The sequence below is a fragment of the Dipteris shenzhenensis genome, chromosome 11 (assembly GCF_047967505.1).
Source record: "Dipteris shenzhenensis isolate YYH24624 ecotype China chromosome 11, Dip_SZ_1.0, whole genome shotgun sequence".
NCBI classification, from domain to species: Eukaryota; Viridiplantae; Streptophyta; class Polypodiopsida; order Gleicheniales; family Dipteridaceae; genus Dipteris; species Dipteris shenzhenensis.
Window position 1 is genome coordinate 8,386,181 of NC_141606.1, and position 18,891 is coordinate 8,405,071.

Consider the following 18,891-nt stretch of genomic DNA (forward strand, 5'->3'; position numbering starts at 1 on the left):
CACCTCAGCCTTGCAGGGTGTTTGGGACTCAGGTGAGATGTCGGACTCACTCTCAGAGGGTCTCATTCATCTTATCCCAAAAGGAGGTTGCAGAAATTTAGTGTCTCAGTGGAGAGTGATCACCTTACTGGGCACTTTGTATAAGATCTTGGCAAAAGCCATCAACCTGCGATTGCAGCCCATCCTGCCAGATCTTATACATGACACACAGACAGGCTTTGTCTATGGCAGTAGCATTTTTTATAACATATTCTCATTTTGGGAGGCTTCCGAGTGGGCTATGCATGAGGGCCATATACTGGCATTTCTACTCCTGGATTTTGAAAAAGCATATGACATAGTAGATTGGGGTTTTCTAGAGGGAACCCTTCTTCACTTTGGATTTCAGATTTGTGAATTAGAGGGATTTTTGCTCTTTACAGGTCAGCCCATAGCCAGGTACTCATTGGTGGAGTCAGGGGAGACAGGTTTCAGATATCCAGATCAGTCTGAGAAGGCTGCCCTCTAGCCCCCTTTCTATTCTTATTTGTGGCTGAAGCTATGAGCCTCTATATTAGAGCTCAAGCTGATATTTTTGGGCTGAGACTTCCGTTGAGACAGGAAGAGGAGTTGCTGGACAATGAGTTGGCAGATGACACAGCTATTTTTTTAGATGCCACTCCACAAACACTCAACTCTTTTAGGACAACCTTGGATTTATTTTGCATTGGAGCAGGGGCTCACATTAACTAGAACAAATCCAATGGTTTCTGGATTAGTGATGAGGACACTCCAGATTGGGGTGCTGATATTGGCTTTACTTGGATTCAGAGGGGTGTCTCCGTTAGGTATCTTGGATGCCAGGTTGGGGTGGGCATTTCTCCAACACATCAGTTCGCTCCCGTGTTAGAGAGCATCAAGAGGAAACTCCTATTTTGGAGTTCGGCCAGACTTGATCTTGCATCCAGAGTGGTGGTTGTAAACTAGGTACTGTTGGCTACAGCTTGGTTTATTTGCTCTTGCTGGTGCCGATCTGCAAGCAGTATCACTCAGCTCAAGAGACCTATCAGGAATTTTTTGTGGAGTGGATTAGATGACACTTCAGATGTGATAGCCAGGGTGGCTTGGGAGACTCTCATTCTACCCAGTGAGGAAGGGGTCATCAATATTATTGATCCAGACTTGCAGTGTAGAGCCTTGCTCTGCAAGATAGTGGTCAGAGGTTTGATGCCTGGTCAGGAGCCTTGGAAGGATTTTTTCTTACGCAGTATACAGACATGCACACCTTCTCAGGGAGGAGATTGGATGGACAGCTTTAGATGGATCTTTATGTCAGCTCGTCTCAGATCTTCTACTTCCCTTCTCATGGTTGTCATTCTGAAAGCTTGGAACAGCTTCAGAAGTACTCTTCGGAGAGTTCCAACCTCCTATCGTGAAGAAATTGACAGGTAGCTAGTCATATATACTAGATGAGCATGGCAGATCACTAGGCATGTCACGTTATAAGTGGTCTGGATGGGAGTTGGGACCTGCATCCATGGTGGGTGCTTGGAAAGCTTTCAGGATGCTTCAAGAGGATCAGAGAGCTCGTTTAGTTAGTCACCTCAGAGGAAGTGCAGCCAGGATGCAGCAGATAGATGCAATCATACTAGTGGAGTGGATGGATACAGATCATTTGCCTATTTCTGAGTCCACCTGGTTGGGGGCTTTTTCAAGGGTAGGTATCCCTCTGCAGGTTATAGCCTTGCGGGATGCACATGAGGATACCCTTGTCTTTCAGGTTCTTGCAGGACGCAGATTCCACAGATCTTCAGAGGACATTCTTTTAGAGGCTCCTTTTCAGCCTGTCAGGATTGCAAGATACATGGAGATGGGTAGAGACTCACAGTGGTATCTGGATCTAGACCCTGTTCTCTTGGCTATTGGATCTTGGAGGCTTTGGTTGTAGGGATGTTTCCCTATTAGATCCTTGCAGTGGGATATCCAGGGGAATGAGAGTGGATAGTTGAAGGGCACCGAGAGAAGAGCATTCCCTTCTTTCGTTACACTATTAGAAATGCCAGGAGATTCTAGCTCAGTTGTAGAGGCTAGAGGCCCTCAAGAGCTCCTCATTGGGATACTTTTCAGATTTCTACAAAGATGCAAAAAAACTTTTGGATGAGACTTTGGAAATCCCTCAGGAATAGGAAAGTCACGTTATTAATTTGGCTTACTATTCATGGAGGGATTGCAGTGAACCTGTCGAGATCGAGGTCCGGGGCTGACCCTACTTGTCCTCAATGCCACTCAGCAGTCAAGTGTTTGGGAGTGCACTCAGGCGAGGATGGTTTGGAAGGGTGTTGCTAGGATACTTTGCACTTTTCATAGAGCACCCTTCTTCATGACCTGGGGATCAGTTGCTTGGTTATCACTCACTGGTCCACATGCTTTTTTCGAGGGACATGACACGGACACAACTTTCTTTTTTCAACGACATCTTGTGGAGTCATGCTCCCTCCGAGATGTTCCGTTTACTCCATTCAGAGCTCCCCACGCTTCTGTAGACACATCTTGGGAGATTGTGGCTAGTATCACTGCATGGCATATTTGGAGAGCCAGATGTACAGAGGCTTTGGAGGACTCCCAAGTTCACCCTTCTCAGACTATGGCCAGTATCTAGGCAGATACTATACACACTTTGATGGCCATTTGGGCAAACATACAGGGAACCTACAAGACTGCTACTACTAGGAGGGTTGCTTTTCTCAGAGTCTGGAAGGATTGTCCTTTCTTCTTTGACTCTCCTTCAGGGATGAGGTGGCATTTTCAGCCACCACCTTGGATTTTTGTTTGCTCATTTTGAGCTGTTTTTTCTCATGCTTGACATGATGTACTCCCGCACTTGAGCTTGCTCTGCGGTTTTTATTCATACTTAATGAAGTACTTTTCTTGGAAAAATAAATAAAAGTAGCTTTCCGAAAGCAGGCCCTAGCTTTTTGCTAGGCCTAGTCTATAAACGAAAGGCCTCTGGCCTCCCAGATTCATTCAGAATTGTACTCAGTTCTATGCTCTTTCAAAAGCTAGTTGTACAAAGATTATTCTATTGCGATAAAGACCTTCAGGGGTCCAGCCCTTATTTCTAGGTCCTAGTGCTGTGTTTTTCCCCTTACCCTTCTCTCCGAGCACTCATCTTATTGGCGATTCAATTTCTACAGCTCCAGCACATATCTCGAGAAGTGTACTGAATTTCCAGCGCCAGGAATCCTATCCCGGGTACTGCGATTTCAGCTCCAGAGGAGTCCCACGTCATTTGCGAATTGCTCCACGGTGCCGAAGTGAATTGCAATTTTTATCTGGTTTGGGTTACAGTCAAAGCAATCACAACTCGCAACGTGAGTTGCAACTTTCTTCATTTGTCGCAACCGAAGTATTTTTATGTGACATTTCAATAGTACTTGGATGAGAAAGAATTGGTTTTAGAAAGGGCTAATAATTAACTCTTATGTAAAGGTTATCTAATCTTTTTGTTCAAGAACCTGATATGGCTTTAGCTGTAAGGAGTCAGGGCTTGTGGACCATTAGAAATCAACCTCTCTACCTCGAGAGGTGGTCCATTGTTTTGACTTGGATCCGTGCCCAACTCTACTACGGCCCCTGTGACCTGTCTTGGTACAATTGCAAGACCTTGCTTTGGCTTTTTCTAGCCAACCAGATCATATTTGTTCAAGTCTGGGAATTGTGATGAGGGTAGAGAAGGAACAATTTACTACTTCTTGAGCCTACTGCTAGTTTTGCATAACGTTGGACATAGTAGAGAAACTTCCTAACAACATTCTAATCTACTCGAAGTCATCTGCTGGTCCAAAAGTGCAGCCTTTCATATATAAGAACCTCCTAGAGTCCTGCTTCCTCTATGGGCAGGCACACACTTGGTTAAGGATTGCCCTTTGAAAAGGGAAGGCAAGTCCCTGGATCCCCAAGAGACTACTATGAAACAACCGCCTCCACCCACTCACATCTGAAGGCCTGTCCAGTGTCGATAAACAAGGAAAGATTATCTTGAAACGACATTCTTCTGTTGCAGATGTAGGATCTGAGATAGTAAGGAAACACATAATATCTTTAGCAGTAGTCCTACTCAAAGCAAATAAGTCAGGAAAGAGCTGCCTGTAAAACACTTTTCAGTTATTGCAACAGTTTGCTGAGGAATTAGATGAAATTCTTGGAAACACTAACGTATACGTATGTTTGGTAGGGCAAATATTGGAAATATGGACTTTGTTATGCTGCAAACATTCACCACCTGTAAAAATATTTTTTGATTCGGAAAAATGGCCAATTTCTACTTTTGCTGTCGTTCACCTCATTTTATAGAGGCAATTTGTACCAATTACTAGGTTAGGACATACTTTAACCTCTCCCATGCTCACATGCATCAGTGCATCAATGTTTTTGGGTACTTCGAAATTGAACATGACATGTATTATACGGACTTTTGCACCCTAGGGTGGGGAGTTTAGGGGGGTTGGGTTTGAGCCACATATGTTATCAACCTATAAAAAATAACAAATGTTTGCCAGCGTATCCTACTTGCAAATGTTTGATACTACACATTTATGTTTGGAACTGTGAGTGGAGTGATGGAACTTCAATGAGTACTTAAAAACAACTTGATCCCAAGTTTGATGTGCACATTTGTAAAAAATAGTAAAAGGATGGAAACAGAGCTTGAACATGCAGACAGAGTTTTGTTTAGTGATGCAGCTCTGGCAGATAGCACTTCGGCTATTGTGTTTGTGGAATCCTGAGACCTGGTTAGTAGCCCTCAAGGGAAGAGCAAGAAAAAGTCCCGTAATGCAATGAAAATCTAAGCTTGATGACCTTCAATGTTAGGAGGGCTTACGGATCCCATAAAGGCTGGTGCCTCGGTAGATGTTTAAGATTATCTTCGTTATCCCTCTTAATATTCGCTCTTCAAGAGGTGAAAGTAGGAGGAGACGAGTTACCAAAGGAACTTAATGAAATTGGCAGGAGGACTTGGTACTATACTATTTAGAGAGGAGGTACTGCTGTAGGTATCGGTAGTCACTCTGTAAATATAGGAGAAAGATAATGAGAACTATTGGATTGCAGCTCAATTAGTTTTGCCTGTCAGGATGGTCACTTTTATAGGAATATTGGCCCTGGCAATCCTGGAAGAGATTGCTGACATGTGGATGTACAAGATTTCAGTCTAAATTGGTCGCTTGGGATTCAGGAAGGTGTTAAGGAACTCTCTGAGTGATTGATGTCATTGATAACAGAGTCTACACCTGGTCAAATAATCAGATTGGGGATTTCCACAGACAAGACCAGCTAGACTGAGTTTATATGTCCAAACCCATGTTTGATGCTAGCCTGCAAATAAGTTCAGAACGTGTGGATCCTTGATATGTAGGTTTAGGGAGGAGGAACCTTTATGAACTCCCGGTTGTTAAAGATGGCACTGCACGGTTTTTAGTGGTTGGAGCATGCCATCAAGCACACTCAGAAAGAAAGCTGCAAGTGTTTGTGCAAAGCAATGTGAAGATCTGGAGCATCAGATTGCTGAGGTTTTCTTCAGCCCCGGCTGTCACTTCCATCTCTCAGGAACATCTCTTGTCACTGAGAAACCAAATTGCAGGAGAGCCTCAAATTCCAGCACACAACTTTACTTGTTTCATGACAGAAAATACCATTAAGGACGGACATGCATATTCAAACTGAGCTTATGCTTTGGAACTATGAGAGCGTAAGCTTAACTTGCCCACTAAGTAGTCTCCTCTTCTGCACTTAGATTTGTTTCCTGTCCTTCTAAAGATCTTCTCTCTTAGGCTCTTTTCTAAAATCAATCTTTTCCTCTGTGTGTGTGTGTTGTGCTGGCCCTCCCTTCCTCTGTTTGTCCCCTACTTATTTCTCTTCTTTCCACCCTTGTTTTGCAAGAAAATCTCTTGTTTGTTTCCTACATTTTACAAGCTAAAATAGTTTTGTTTCCAATGTTTTGCTCAAAGGGGTAAAATGAAATCCATAATGTTTTGTTCTTGCATCAATCTTGGTCCTGATTGTTCCTTGTGTTCCTAATGCATGATATAATCAAATAAAATGAGTGCCTTCCTACTGAAACATCTGAGAATTGATGTGTAGATTTTTATTCAAAAACTAGCTAATATCATATTAAGCTTGTAGATGGATCCCACGTGGTTCCTTTGAGCATTGGAAAATCTACAGGGTTCATGAGAAGCAAAGTGGGTTGCAGAATTGAGCATGCCATTTTAAACTGATCATGCAAGGGGTATTATGAAATGCATAACGTTGTTCTTGCATTAGTCTTCATCCTGATTGTTCCTTGTGTTCCTATTGCATGAGCATGGGAAACCAACAATTAAAATGAGCTCCTTCCTATTGAAACATCTGAGATTTGATGCATGGATTTGAAACATCCGATATTCGATGCATAGATTTTTAATAAAAAATCAGCAATATGATATTGGACTTGTAGATGGAAGCCCACATGGGTTGCTTTGAGCTTTTGAAAATCTACAATGCTCATGAGGATTGAGCATTCCATTTTGAACTGATCATGCAAGGGGTAACGTGAAATGCGCAATGTCTCATACTTGCGTAAATATTGCTCCTGATTGTTCCTTGTGTTCCTATTGCAAGCATTGGGAAACAAACAATTAAGATGAGCTCCTTCCTATTGAAACGTCCGAGAATTGATGCATAGATTTTTATTCAAAATGTAGCAATATCATAAGCTTGTAGATGGAAGCTCACTTGGGTTCCTTTGAGCTTTGGAAAATCATTAGGAACAAATTAAACAAAGTGGGTTACAGGATCGAGCATGCCATTTAATTTAGAACTGATCATGTTTGGTTTGGGGTTTCTAGAGGTTTTAGAATCCACAGATGTGATAAACAGGATTTGGTGTGGTGCCTTTCCTGTAGCCACATTTGAAGCCTGGAAATGGGATATTCGTTCTTATGGTGGTAGTGCTCTTGGACTGCAAATGATGAAAATGGGTTTAAAAGAGCTGAAGAGTAAGGTGAACTTGATACTAATAGTACCTTATTTTGCAAAAAATTCATCTTCAAGAAATTAAATGTAAAGGCTGGAGAGTTGTCGCTTCAAAAAAGCCCATCAATTGTCTTCGCAAGTTTCTAATAAATTGTGCAGGTGTGGATCATGAGTGATAGAACTTCAGAATGGGTTAAAGCCAGTCTAGATCAAGGTTGGCTCTTGCAGAACCAACCTAGTAGTCATTTAATGGCAACTTGGAATAAGATATCACATATATACCAAGGTTATTGGTGTGTAAATTCTGCCACGTCAATTTCAGCTTAGGCTTTCTTAGATATGTCACAATATCTTTGTGACAATTGTTGTTGGCTCCAAGGAAAAGAGCTAGTTTTAAAGAAGCAGACAATCTAAGATGAGCCAATGAGGTGCAACTTTTAGAAAGGAGAGATGCTTTTGCATCCTGAATATATAGAACTTTCCAAAATCTAGTAGTGAATGATGGAAATGGATTTAAAAGTGCTAAAGACCAAGGTGAATTTGATACTGATAGTGCCTTAATCCCTAACAAGAATTTATGTGGCAGAATTTACACACCAATGACCTGAGCCAACGTTAAGCTAGACTTATCAATACCATTCCGATGTTCTATCATTCACGATCGACCTGCACAATCTATTAGAAACTTGTAGTCGCTTCCAAAAATCCGCTCAATTGTTTTATTATCCAGCCTTTTCATGAAGCTGAATGTTTGGCAAAGTAGATAAGTCGCAATATATTTGTGACAATTGTTGTTGGTTCCAAGGAAACAAGCTGGTTTTAAAGAAGAAAGACAATGTAAGATGAGCCATTGAGGTGCAACATTTAGAAAGGAAAGATTCTTTTGCATGCTGAATATATATGAGTTTCCAAAATCTACTAGTGATTCCTTGGGAGGATCAAATTGACTCCGCGAAAGTCAAGGAAGGACTCACAAATAAGTGGTTTATGTACGAGGAGGATATGGGAGATTCTTGAATAAGGTTTTTTGATGATGTATGAAATTATCACAGGTGTGGGATGCGATGACTTAACAGTTGAAGACTGTTGCTTTTGCCAGACTTCTCCATCCATCTCCATCTCCATAACAGCTTGCTCCCTGACAACCTGGAGCTATGATAAAAAATTAATAGGTTTAGAGCAAGTGGGCAGATGAGTTGTAGATTTATTAAGATGATCATGTTTGACAAATTGCAAGGGGCCTAGTCTTTCAATGAAGGATGCAAAGTTTAGTGGTGCTTAAGATCTTGCTTGGCAATTTGCTAAAATTTGGAGCACTGCATATCGGCCTGTTTGCACCTCCATTCATGTTTCACTTATTGGATCATGTTATAGTCAGCTGCTAAGAGCCCGAGTAGATACTACTGTCTCTTTATATTTCAATTATACACAGGCTATTAGCTTATATTTCCTCCCTTTGTACCTTGGACACTGAAGGTGAGGTTAGGAACTGAGATCTGCTGGAATGTCTTTGTCCTTGATCCTTCTTCATTGCCTGCTTACAGAGAGATGTTTCTCCCTCAGATTGATCTGAGAGTGTTATGGCTTCTAGGACAGTGCCACTGGCTGGCCATAGTCATTCAATGCTCATTGCTGCACCCCCTTATCTACCTTCTGCTATATTTTGGGACCTGATGCAGAAAGCAGGGATAATTTCAAGCATTTTAACTACCTGATCTTGGTCTTACACTTCGGACTTGGGAGTGGGAAAACTTGCACATTCGTAATCTGCTCAACTATTCTGGGATCAATGCTAGTGCAGCTGGTGACGACTTTTACAGCAGCAGTGACTTTTTGGTTCTACTATAGACGAACTTCATATAGAAATCCATGCTTCTGTTCAATATAAGGTCTTGCTGCATAGAAATAACACTCCGATACCGTTGATGTCCAATAGCTTTGATAGTAATGGATGGATCTACTACCCTGTCCCATTGGATGTGATAGAGCAAAAGTAGAACAACAAAATAAACCTCAGAAGGAGACTAGGAAAAGTGGTCTGAATAATCTCTATAGTAGCTCCATGAACCACTCTTTCAGGAATGGAATTTCTTCGGTAATGGAAATGACATGGTGTGTGAACCAACATCTATGGTACACAGATCAGAATTAGCGGACATGCAAATTTCACCTTGTGAGGTTTTCGTCCAAGTTGCGGCCCGCTGGTATTGCAATATTTCTTTCTATCTTAAATTCTGCGTTGCCCTATCAACTAGATTTAGATTTAGATTTTCGTTTGGGAGAGACTAAAATGAAATTGTTTAGACTTCACAAGCAGTTGTAGCTTGAATGAAGAGATTTGGACTACTTTTTGATTAGCCTTCTCCTTTAGTGCTAGCCTTCGTCATGGCTGAGTTTGCCCTTCACCTCCGGAGTGCCGACAGAAACTCAGTACGAAGACTTTGTATAAATGGATGCTCAAGTATGTGTGGGTGTGTGGATTTGTATGTGTGAGAGAATATTTTTATACTATGGTCTACACCCACTGTTGGGCACTGATGACGTCAGTGGGGATTGTTGGAATATGAAGCCAAAGTGAGTCAAAAATGAGTGTACTAGGTGTCTAGGGGGTGTTTTATAGTCTAGCGAGTCCTAGACATGCCACGTGTCATATTGGGAGTTATCCTATATAGACTATGGCTTTCTAGAGTCTAGTGTCACACTATATAGTGTTGTACTTGTCTTGAGTCTTTTGAAGGCTGTTCTCTTCTATCCTTCCTTGAGCTCTCTTCTCCACGCCATGATCTGCCACCTCTCTTCTCCTTCCTTCAGCTAGAAGCAGAATCACGGCTTTGTGTCTTCAGCAAAGTTGTAGAGGACCTTGAGTACTACAAATTTCGTTTTTACATCATTGCAATCCGAGTTTTCTATGAAAAGTTATAGTCCTTGTAAGAAGTGACGAAATTTGTTTCTGCGCGCGAATTTTGTTATGGAGCTCAATCATTTGATAGCCCAAGCATGATGCAACCAACTCAACATGGAGCTGTCCATCCTCTTCATCGTTGACCTTTGCTCCAACCCGCCATTTGCTCCTTCTGCCCGAGATTCTCTTGGAGCTGCTGCCCGTAAGTTCGTGCCCGCATTCTACTCATCATTCTCTTGGAGCTGCTGTCCACGTTGCCTCTATCTTCTCTGCCCGTCACTTGATGTGAGCTCTTGACATTACATTGCGGTGACTCCTTCACGTGACTACTCCAAACTTTGGTGAAGACTTCCCGAGCTAAATGTGAGTTCTCCGATACTACTCTGACACACTCCACTACAGTGATCTCTCTGATTAGTGTATTACATCGAGCTTGATGTGGACCACTCTACGTTAACAAGTGACTTCTTCAACATTGCTTATTCGATCGGTGCCTGAGGTACTTCGCATTGATTGACTTTCCTATTGGTCGTGGTACCTGAGGCTTCTACTTAGACATTGCATTTTGAGAGTCATCATGTAATTGCTCCATGTAGCTACCCATGGACTTCACCGACACATATTTTGGGGCATTTCTGCCTAGCGCTTCATTGACATCGTCATCGACCTTTAGGGATGTGCACACATGTGCATTAGCTACTTGAAGGACATCTCTTTCACAAAGAGATATTTTTATTTATTACTACACGCTTGATGTATTTTGGGGTCCTTTGCCTTGGGTAGTCCCCTTGAAATGATATGTATTGAGTGTTTGGTTTTCATTGAGTCTAAAGGTCCTCTGCCTTGGATAGTCCTCCTACAAAGATGTATTGGTTTTTCTATTTTTTTGGTGTGTGGCTTCCTAACATGTCTTGTTATGAAGCCAAGGGGGGATGTACTGTGGGAGCCATATGTATTGGCTTTGATAGGTCTATTTGTTTATTAGGCTTAGCTTGAGAGTTCCAAGATGTTGATGCATTGGTCTCCTAGACCTCTGAGTTGGTCATGCATCCATGCATGATGAGCCTCTGAGCCATGCTAGATGAGATTTCTATGTTATGCTCACTAGCCTCTGAGCCATGCTCACTTGCCTCTAAGATTGTGTGAGAACCATGTCGAGTTCTAGACCGGCATGCACAGCTCTGATGACCGTCATTGTCATGTTCTGTTCTTGGTTCCATTCCAGCAGTCTCTCACCTTGCCTTCATGAGGGGGTGTTGGAATATGAAGCCAAAGTGAGTCAAAAATGAGTGTACTAGGTGTCTAGGGGGTGTTTTATAGTCTAGTGATTCCTAGACATGCCACGTGTCATATTGGGAGTTATCCCATATACACTATGGCTTTCTAGAGTCTAGTGTCACACTATATAGTGTTGTACTTGTGAGTCTTTTGATATCAGTCAACATCAAGCTATCTACATGTGAGTATTTTGGTTATCATTGCCTAGCACTTGTTCTTTCATTTTTCTTTCCATTTTGCTTTTCATTATGCTTTCCACATTTCCATTCCGTTCCTAGCTAGCTACTAGATCTCTTCAAGGATGTCATAGTAGCTAGTCCCTGCTTTGCGTGATGGAGTTTATGGTTTTCAATCTTATGAGTGACTATCGTGAGATTGAAACTGCACTATGTTGTGTTTTTAGAGGATGAGTTTGGGAATATTCTTGGATTCATCTAGGTATATACAGAGATCAGGATAATGATTACAAAACGTCATGGTGTTAGTCATGTATTCCTTGCATCATATGTGCGACTGCTACTTACCAAGGTTCCACAAGGTCACAAGGAGCAATTGGAATAAATAGCTACCAAAAGGGGTTCTTGAAATCATTTGGTATTTTCTTTTCGGGTTCAATGAAAACGATTTAGCATTGGAGGTACTTGCATCGGCTTTGCCAACAAGGTTTGTTTTTTAATTTTAAAGCAGTTTGTTGAGGGAGAAAAGGCAAAGGCACCAAAGGGTAAGACCAGGTGGAGCTTGGCAATTGATTCTGCTCTCGGGGTAAGCACGCAGTGCTGGGAAAGTGCTGGCAGATTTATTTTTGCCAATTTAATTGTAGGGCTTCTTGTTTTTGAAAAAAGAAAGGGGAATTGACTGGAAGGGAGGGAAGACACTGTTACAAAGAGAGAGCCCTTGGGACCCTCCTGAGTTTGTCTAAGTTGATCCTCCTAATCTTTGAAGCATCCTCGGTTCTCAACGCATAGCATCATCAGGGGGTTGTGGGAGAGACCACAAACAAAAGTGCTTGTTGGTAGCAAGCTTCGTACTGGTATGAGGATGACAAAGTCTTTCTTTCTTTTGCAGGCATTTCCTTTAAAGAAGTGTGTAATCTGACTGACCAGTAGGCCTTTTCCAGGCCTTGTCGTGATTGCCTGTTACATGTTTTGTTGTTGCGGCTGCTAGCTGCATCCTCCTAGCTGTGTTTTGTCAGTTTTGGTACATGTGGATGGCGCCTTTTCCTGTTTTTAGTTTGATCCCGGAATTGTTGTCTGCATGGAGAGAAAAGTTACACTGAGAACAGTCATGACGTGTGCAGTTACTTTCCTTCAAAGGTGACAGTGACTTCCAACATGGATATGAGACTCAGACTGCGAAGTCACTCTTCTTTTTTTTTATAGACTCAGCGGCATAATGTTAAGGTCCATCGAACATCCTGAGTAGATAGAAAAGTAAAGAACCAAACACAGGAACAATCACTTTCTCTTGGTTACTCCGACTTTGCTCTTGAAATTGTTTTTGTTATGGCAAGTGTTTCAAATGCAATATCAGGAATGGTGCAGATTTGTTCATGGTGGTTTTCATGATATGGCTATCGCTTTTAGCTTAAAATTTAGCATTGAATCTTTACATGTGTCTGGGGACTGGGGGAAGGGTGCATGCATGTGTGTGCATGTACATGTGCATCAGTGTGAAATTTGGGTCTATGCGTGCTAAGTTCAGCACCCTTCAACTTATAAGTTGATGCCTGTGTCATGTCTTCTGGTACTAACTGAGACATTTTGCTGCAGGAATGTTGTATCTGCCTTTCTTGTTATGATGATGGGGTAGAGCTTCGGGAACTCCCGTGTGGTCATCATTTTCATTGTGCATGTATTGATCGATGGTTGCGTATGAATTCTACATGTCCACTCTGCAAATATAACATCTCAAAAAGCAATACTGGTGGAAGTGAAAATGTCTAGGGTGGGTGGCACTCCTGCAGGTATACTATGGTGCTACTGTGATCTGTGTAAAAACATTTTCTGCTGCATGGACAGTTTCTCAAAGCAAAGCTCTAGGAATGGTTACTGATGTCTGTTGTGTTTACAGTGCTTCACAAGGGATGGTACTGATGTATGCTGTGGTTACAGTGCAAGTATGAAAATCACCCTCACAGATGAATTATAAAGACAGGACAACGAAATTAGTTTTGGCAAAATTCATAATTATTGGAGGCTGGCAGATGGGTTGCCTACGGGGAAGGGCAAGTTTCTTGATCGTCTGGGGTGTGATCGAAGAATGAAACTCTCTTTTTGGAAGAAAGCTCTGACAAGTACATTTTATGTCGAAAATATGTTGCATTAAAAGATGAGGAAACATGCAACCTAAGGACAGAAGCAGTGCTTTACTTGCCAAGGAGCAAAACAGGAACATAAACTCATGAACAAGCTTTCAATGGCATCAATAATTGAGACGCGGAGGGTGACCATTCTGATCGACCTGATATTTATCACACGATGATTGTTTTTATATATATCTGTTGCCAGACCATTTCAAAAAGATGTCCGAAATGTTTTTTAGGTTGGATCTCATGTATGTGTAATTCAAAATGTATTAACATGCAGACATTACAATTACCAAGTGTACTCATCCTTTTTAAGAGCAGTTGCAATGGGAATAAATATTGGATCTAGTAGCCAATCTACTAAGTGAGTAAACCCCACATTGCTGGAGACTGAAAAATGTAGTGAATGAGACTATGTTGTTAATGTATAAGACTTTATAGGTTGAAGGTGCAAATACAATGGGAAAGAGAAATCGGGTGACACACCTTGCTTAAGATTTCGTTGGAAGCAAATCACAGTGTGTGGGGGTCTGGGTGCAATAGAAGTAGCAAAAGCATTATGAGAGAAGAGTGAGAATTTACCGAAATAGAAGGCATGTTCTCAAAGCTATGATACTGAAGACTTCTGAGAGTATTGTCAATAATTCAAGAGCTAAGTTAGATGAGAGTACAACTACTACTCTTGAGCAAGTTAATTGTAATTCAATCATGATACTCAAATTAAACTGTCTCATGTGATTAACAATTGTTGACACAATAGCTTGTAACACACGATCTAGGGTGCCATAAGCCATCTCTCTCCGAAGCTCCCATGAGCATTGTGAATGATGATGAGTGGAAATATGCTATGATGATGTACCACCTGTCACAACATACTTGGCAAGGTGTATAAAAATGTTTACAGCATCACTTTGTTGTATTTTGTGATTGTTAGATGTTATGGGATGTAAAATTGTTAGATGACATGGGCTGTACAATTGTGTCAAATGAGATGGACCAACATGTGATGACGTCCTTTAATCAATGAATGATGGTAATGTCTGCCACTTTCAGAGGGGAGGCCTTTCATAGATTTATAGATGAAACTGAGGATTAAATTAGATGACTATTGTAGGGATTCTATAAAGGTGTTACGTGAGTTGGGGCCTATGAAACGTTATGGCGAAATGTTAATGATTGGTATAAGTTGTGACATGACTTGATTCACAAAAAGAATTGGAGATTTGCACTACATTGTGAAGTTTATCTTGAAGTTGCCTAAGATTGGGCTATTGTGAAGCTTTCTTGTATGCTTTAGAATCATTAGAAAAAGGTCTAGGCCATTAGGACATGGAAGTTGGAGCAAGGATCATAGTTAAAGATGTGGTTGCATTGAGAATCTTGCTCAAACTTATATGCTTTAGAATCATTAGAAAAAGGTCGAGGCCATGCCATCGAGATTTTTGACTCTAATGCCTCTAGCACATGGAATTTGGAGCAAGGATTATAGTTAAAGATGTGGTTGCAGCCCACAATGCCAAAATTAGCTTCATCCTCCTTAAAGTTAGGAAGTGCAAATGTAATTTTAAGGTCATGAAACATGCTAGTGTAAGAGACAAGAGTCCCAACATTAGCAAGGAATACATGGCTTGATGCTCAACTAAAAAGAGCCTTACTATGAGGAATACACGGCAGGATGGTCCCTTCAATGAAGGCATGTATGCAGTACTACTTGAGGTAGTGGTGGGATAAGGCACAAGATCTTTGCAAAGCAGGGGTCATGTTCAACATTTCGAAGGTGGTGTGAGCCAACTACCTACCTGAATGAAATTTTCATTTGCATGAACAAGATGGCAAAGTAAAGATGCAAGGAAGGAATAGTTAGCTCTCCTAATGTTGAGGTACTCACAAATTAACAATTAGCTTGGATGTTCCACATGATGAGTGCAGCAAGTTTTGCCTTGTGTGACCTTGCCACAAAACTATTGGCTTATAGCATCAAGTTCCAATATTAAATGAAATATGAGTATGTTTAAGTGGATTCACAATATAGCACCTAATAGATTATTATCGAATCGGCTTGGAGTGCTTGTTGGGCTACAATGTTGTCGAGGTCCTTAGGGCAAGTGAAGTCTTTCTTCTTTGTTGGATATATCTAGTAAACATGTAGCATCTAGGCATTGAGTATTGCCAGGCCTTAGACACATTCACTTAGCATACGTTGGAACCTTTCCTGCTATTTATAGTGGCTCTTGAGTCTTAATTCTGATTTATATAAAGAACACTCCCTCCCATTGGTTGGATACTTGATCACACTAGATTTACACATGCAAAGGGTCATGCAGTTGTAAGATGCAATTCTTTTTTTGTTGTGGGCAAGGTCTCAAGTTCATCTTGAGCCACTCATACTCTCTTCAGATCTCTTTCGCATTTCTTCTTCCAGTTCCTTCATGATAGGCAACTTTCCTTGGTGTTGCATTGGTAGATAATCAAAATAGGTTGGGTTCCTCAATGATGTAGGTCCAAGTTTCCTTGATTATGTACTAATAGGGTCCCCTTGATTATGTAGGGCTGAGACCCCTAGTTATGCAGGGTCAGGTTTCCTCGATGATTTAGGTCCAAGTTCCCTTAATACCTATGCTCAAGTCCCTCAATGGACTTTTGATTCAAAGCACTAATGACAAAACACAATGACAACCAAACAACTATATTGAATATCTTTGGAGGCCGAGGATAGACATGCCTATAAGTTAACACACACGTCACGGACTACTTCGCTTACTATATGCCATGTTTGGTTTTGGGTTTTTGAAAGAAAAGTTATCTCATTTGACAAACTTTCCAAGAATGACGTATCGTTAGCAATAAGCCTCTTGGGGAGCCTTGGTGATGTAGCCTTAGGCTAGAAGACGTGATAATTATGGTGCATGGTGATTGGTGGAAAGACGGATGTTCATTTGTAGGTCAGTGATTGGTCCTGGAAGCTGCTTGACGTGGCTAGCCAGTAGGAGAATGAAGGTTATGATGAATTCGGGTTCATGGCGGTTTATTTCCTTCTTTCAGCCTGCGAGCTTGCTCTCTTGTGTGGTAGATATAGATGAGAGTCGATTGATGTAAAGCAAGCTTGGCTTGGTCGTCAGTAGAGTCGATTCTTCAAATCATTTTATCAGTTGTATAAGGCAAAATATATGGTAAGAGTGAGCCGTGTCTGAGTCATTCCATTGGAGTTTCGTCCCTCTAGATTTTCAATACAAGGCGGTCAATTCTCTCTATAATAGTTTGATATTTCTCATCACAGGTTTCCTACAGTTTCATTATTGTATCATTATTGTATGAGCTAGTGAAATCTTTAGAGAAGGGGTGTGATAACATAGCAATCTAAGTCCGATTTCCAATAATTGGTATCAGAGCACTGCGGTCCAGGAGGGTGAGAGTTTTACGTCTGAGTGGTTGTTCGGGAAAGGATCTTCTCTGTGAGAAATAGCTGGTAGTCGTCTGTGTACGCCCAAGCACTATGGATCCTTGGAAGAAGAACAAATCTATGGAGGGTTCTTTGCTACAATTTAACGATCAGAATTTCGCTTCATGGCAGCTCAGTACCCTTCTATATCTCATGAAAAAAGGCTTGTGGGGAGTAGTCGCAGGAATAGAGAAGCAGCCCAAAAGTTTGGCTAACAAAACTGACAAAATTATTGCTTGGGAACACAAGAATGAAAAGGCGATTGGCAGTCTAGGAAGAGCGTTAGGGCAAGAATACTTCCATGACACAGTGTATCGAAATCTGTAGTGGATAACTGGACACTACTCGAATCATTGTTTGGAACCAAGATGAAGAACTCGAAAGCTCTTTTAAAGCAAGAATTGTTTGGATTTCATATGGGAGAGACTGAAGGCCTTGGCACCTGTCTAAATCACATGCAAGCTATTCTGAGACAACTGCTGGCACTAGGAACAGTTGTTGAGATGAAGACGCTAAATCAATTCTTCTCTGCTTTATCTCAAAGGTATCTCGATTTAGTTCAGATCCTTAGAGTAAACTCAGAGAATTTTGATGTTTTTGGAATTGATTGCTTTATTGATGAGTGAAGTGAAGAGAGGCTCATGGAGTTGAACGTGCCTATCCGTGAGCCCGCTTATTTGATTAAACAGAAAATAAAAATAGTTGTAGAATCAAAGAAGGATCCACGTATATGTCACTATTGTGGGAAAGAGGGACATATCGAGCGTTGCTGCTATAAGAGACAAAGAGATAAACAGTTAGATAATTCCAAAGAAAAAGCTTGTGCAATCGAGGGCTCCTCTACAAAAAATGAAGTTGCAGGGTTGGTTGAAGGTGATGTCGATGAACAGGATTGGGCTTTCTAGAATTCGAGCATGAAAATATTATTTTGCACTGGCTCTTTGTGGGTGTACATCTTCTATGATAGTCTAGCTCTTTGTGGGTGACTATCCTTTATGATGATTTTGGCTCTTATTGAGCAAATCATCTGTTTTTAGCTTTGCTTGTTCGAAGTTTTGTGGCACAATTCTTTCAGTATGCCTTTGTTGGCCTCCCCCATTCGGCTTATGGGGGGGATTGTTAGCAATAAGCCTCTTGGGGAGCCTTGGTGATGGAGCCTTAGGCTAAAAGACATGATAATTATGGTGCATGCTATGGATCTCCTCTATGGCAGTGCTAGTCTACAGCTAGACTACACGTCAAAGCACAAAATGTAGCAAATGAATTTTATATTGATTCATTTTAAGTACTAGGTACATTGGAATGAAGCAAGAGGTGGTTTCGATGATAACGATGCAATGATGTTGGCATGTGGAAATCACTAATTTGAAATCTAAGGTGACAATTGCGTAGAGTGGGAGTTGCCATGCAATTTTGCTTTTTGGAGCACCACGAAATTCCGTCTGGATCAAAATATACGGCCCCTGGAAGGATAGCCAAATTATGATCACAAGAGAATGATGATGGCAGATGGAGTGTGATGTGGCATGACAAGTCTCTTTTGGATGTGGGCAAGGTATGTTCTCCCGAACTCCTCCTGCAATTTGCCATGGTATTGCATTGCACTTTGTCCTACTAGTAACCATTGTTGAGCTTGTCTTCAGCACACGCATGATCAACAGTGGGTATGAAACATCTACAAACATGGCAGTGAAGGTAGCTTCAAACCAAAAGTAGCTAGCTTGGCCTTCTTTTTTGCAATGTCAATGTCTTTGAATGTCATCAAAAGTGTATTTTTCTCAATTGCGTCATTTCAGATGTCCTATTTACAATAATTCACAGAGTGCTCCATTGAGCTATAGCTTCACTTGAGGGGTTGACTCGGCATTCATTTGCATCCTTGATGAACCTCTCTAAACAACCTTTGCTTTCATCTCTCAATTTACCCTATCTAAGAGACCATGGTTATCCAATTAGTCGTATCACCCTCAACAT

General features: G+C 41.3%; 1 protein-coding gene across 3 annotated transcripts in view; it reads left to right on the top strand.

Moving 5' to 3' along the window:
* Positions 1-13,844, top strand: part of LOC147896578 (E3 ubiquitin-protein ligase At1g63170-like) — a 46,882-nt gene extending 33,038 nt beyond the window's left edge. For 2 of the 3 annotated variants that reach the window (XM_087381288.1, XM_087381289.1), the window contains 2 exons: positions 12,943-13,136; positions 13,244-13,844. In XM_087381288.1, coding sequence (XP_087237414.1) covers positions 12,943-13,116 — 174 coding nt within the window. In that variant the 3' untranslated portion in view covers positions 13,117-13,136; positions 13,244-13,844. The remainder of the gene's footprint in view (positions 1-12,942; positions 13,137-13,243) is intronic. The other variant, XM_087381287.1, reaches the window with a different exon arrangement.
* Positions 13,845-18,891: the final 5,047 nt, after the last annotated feature.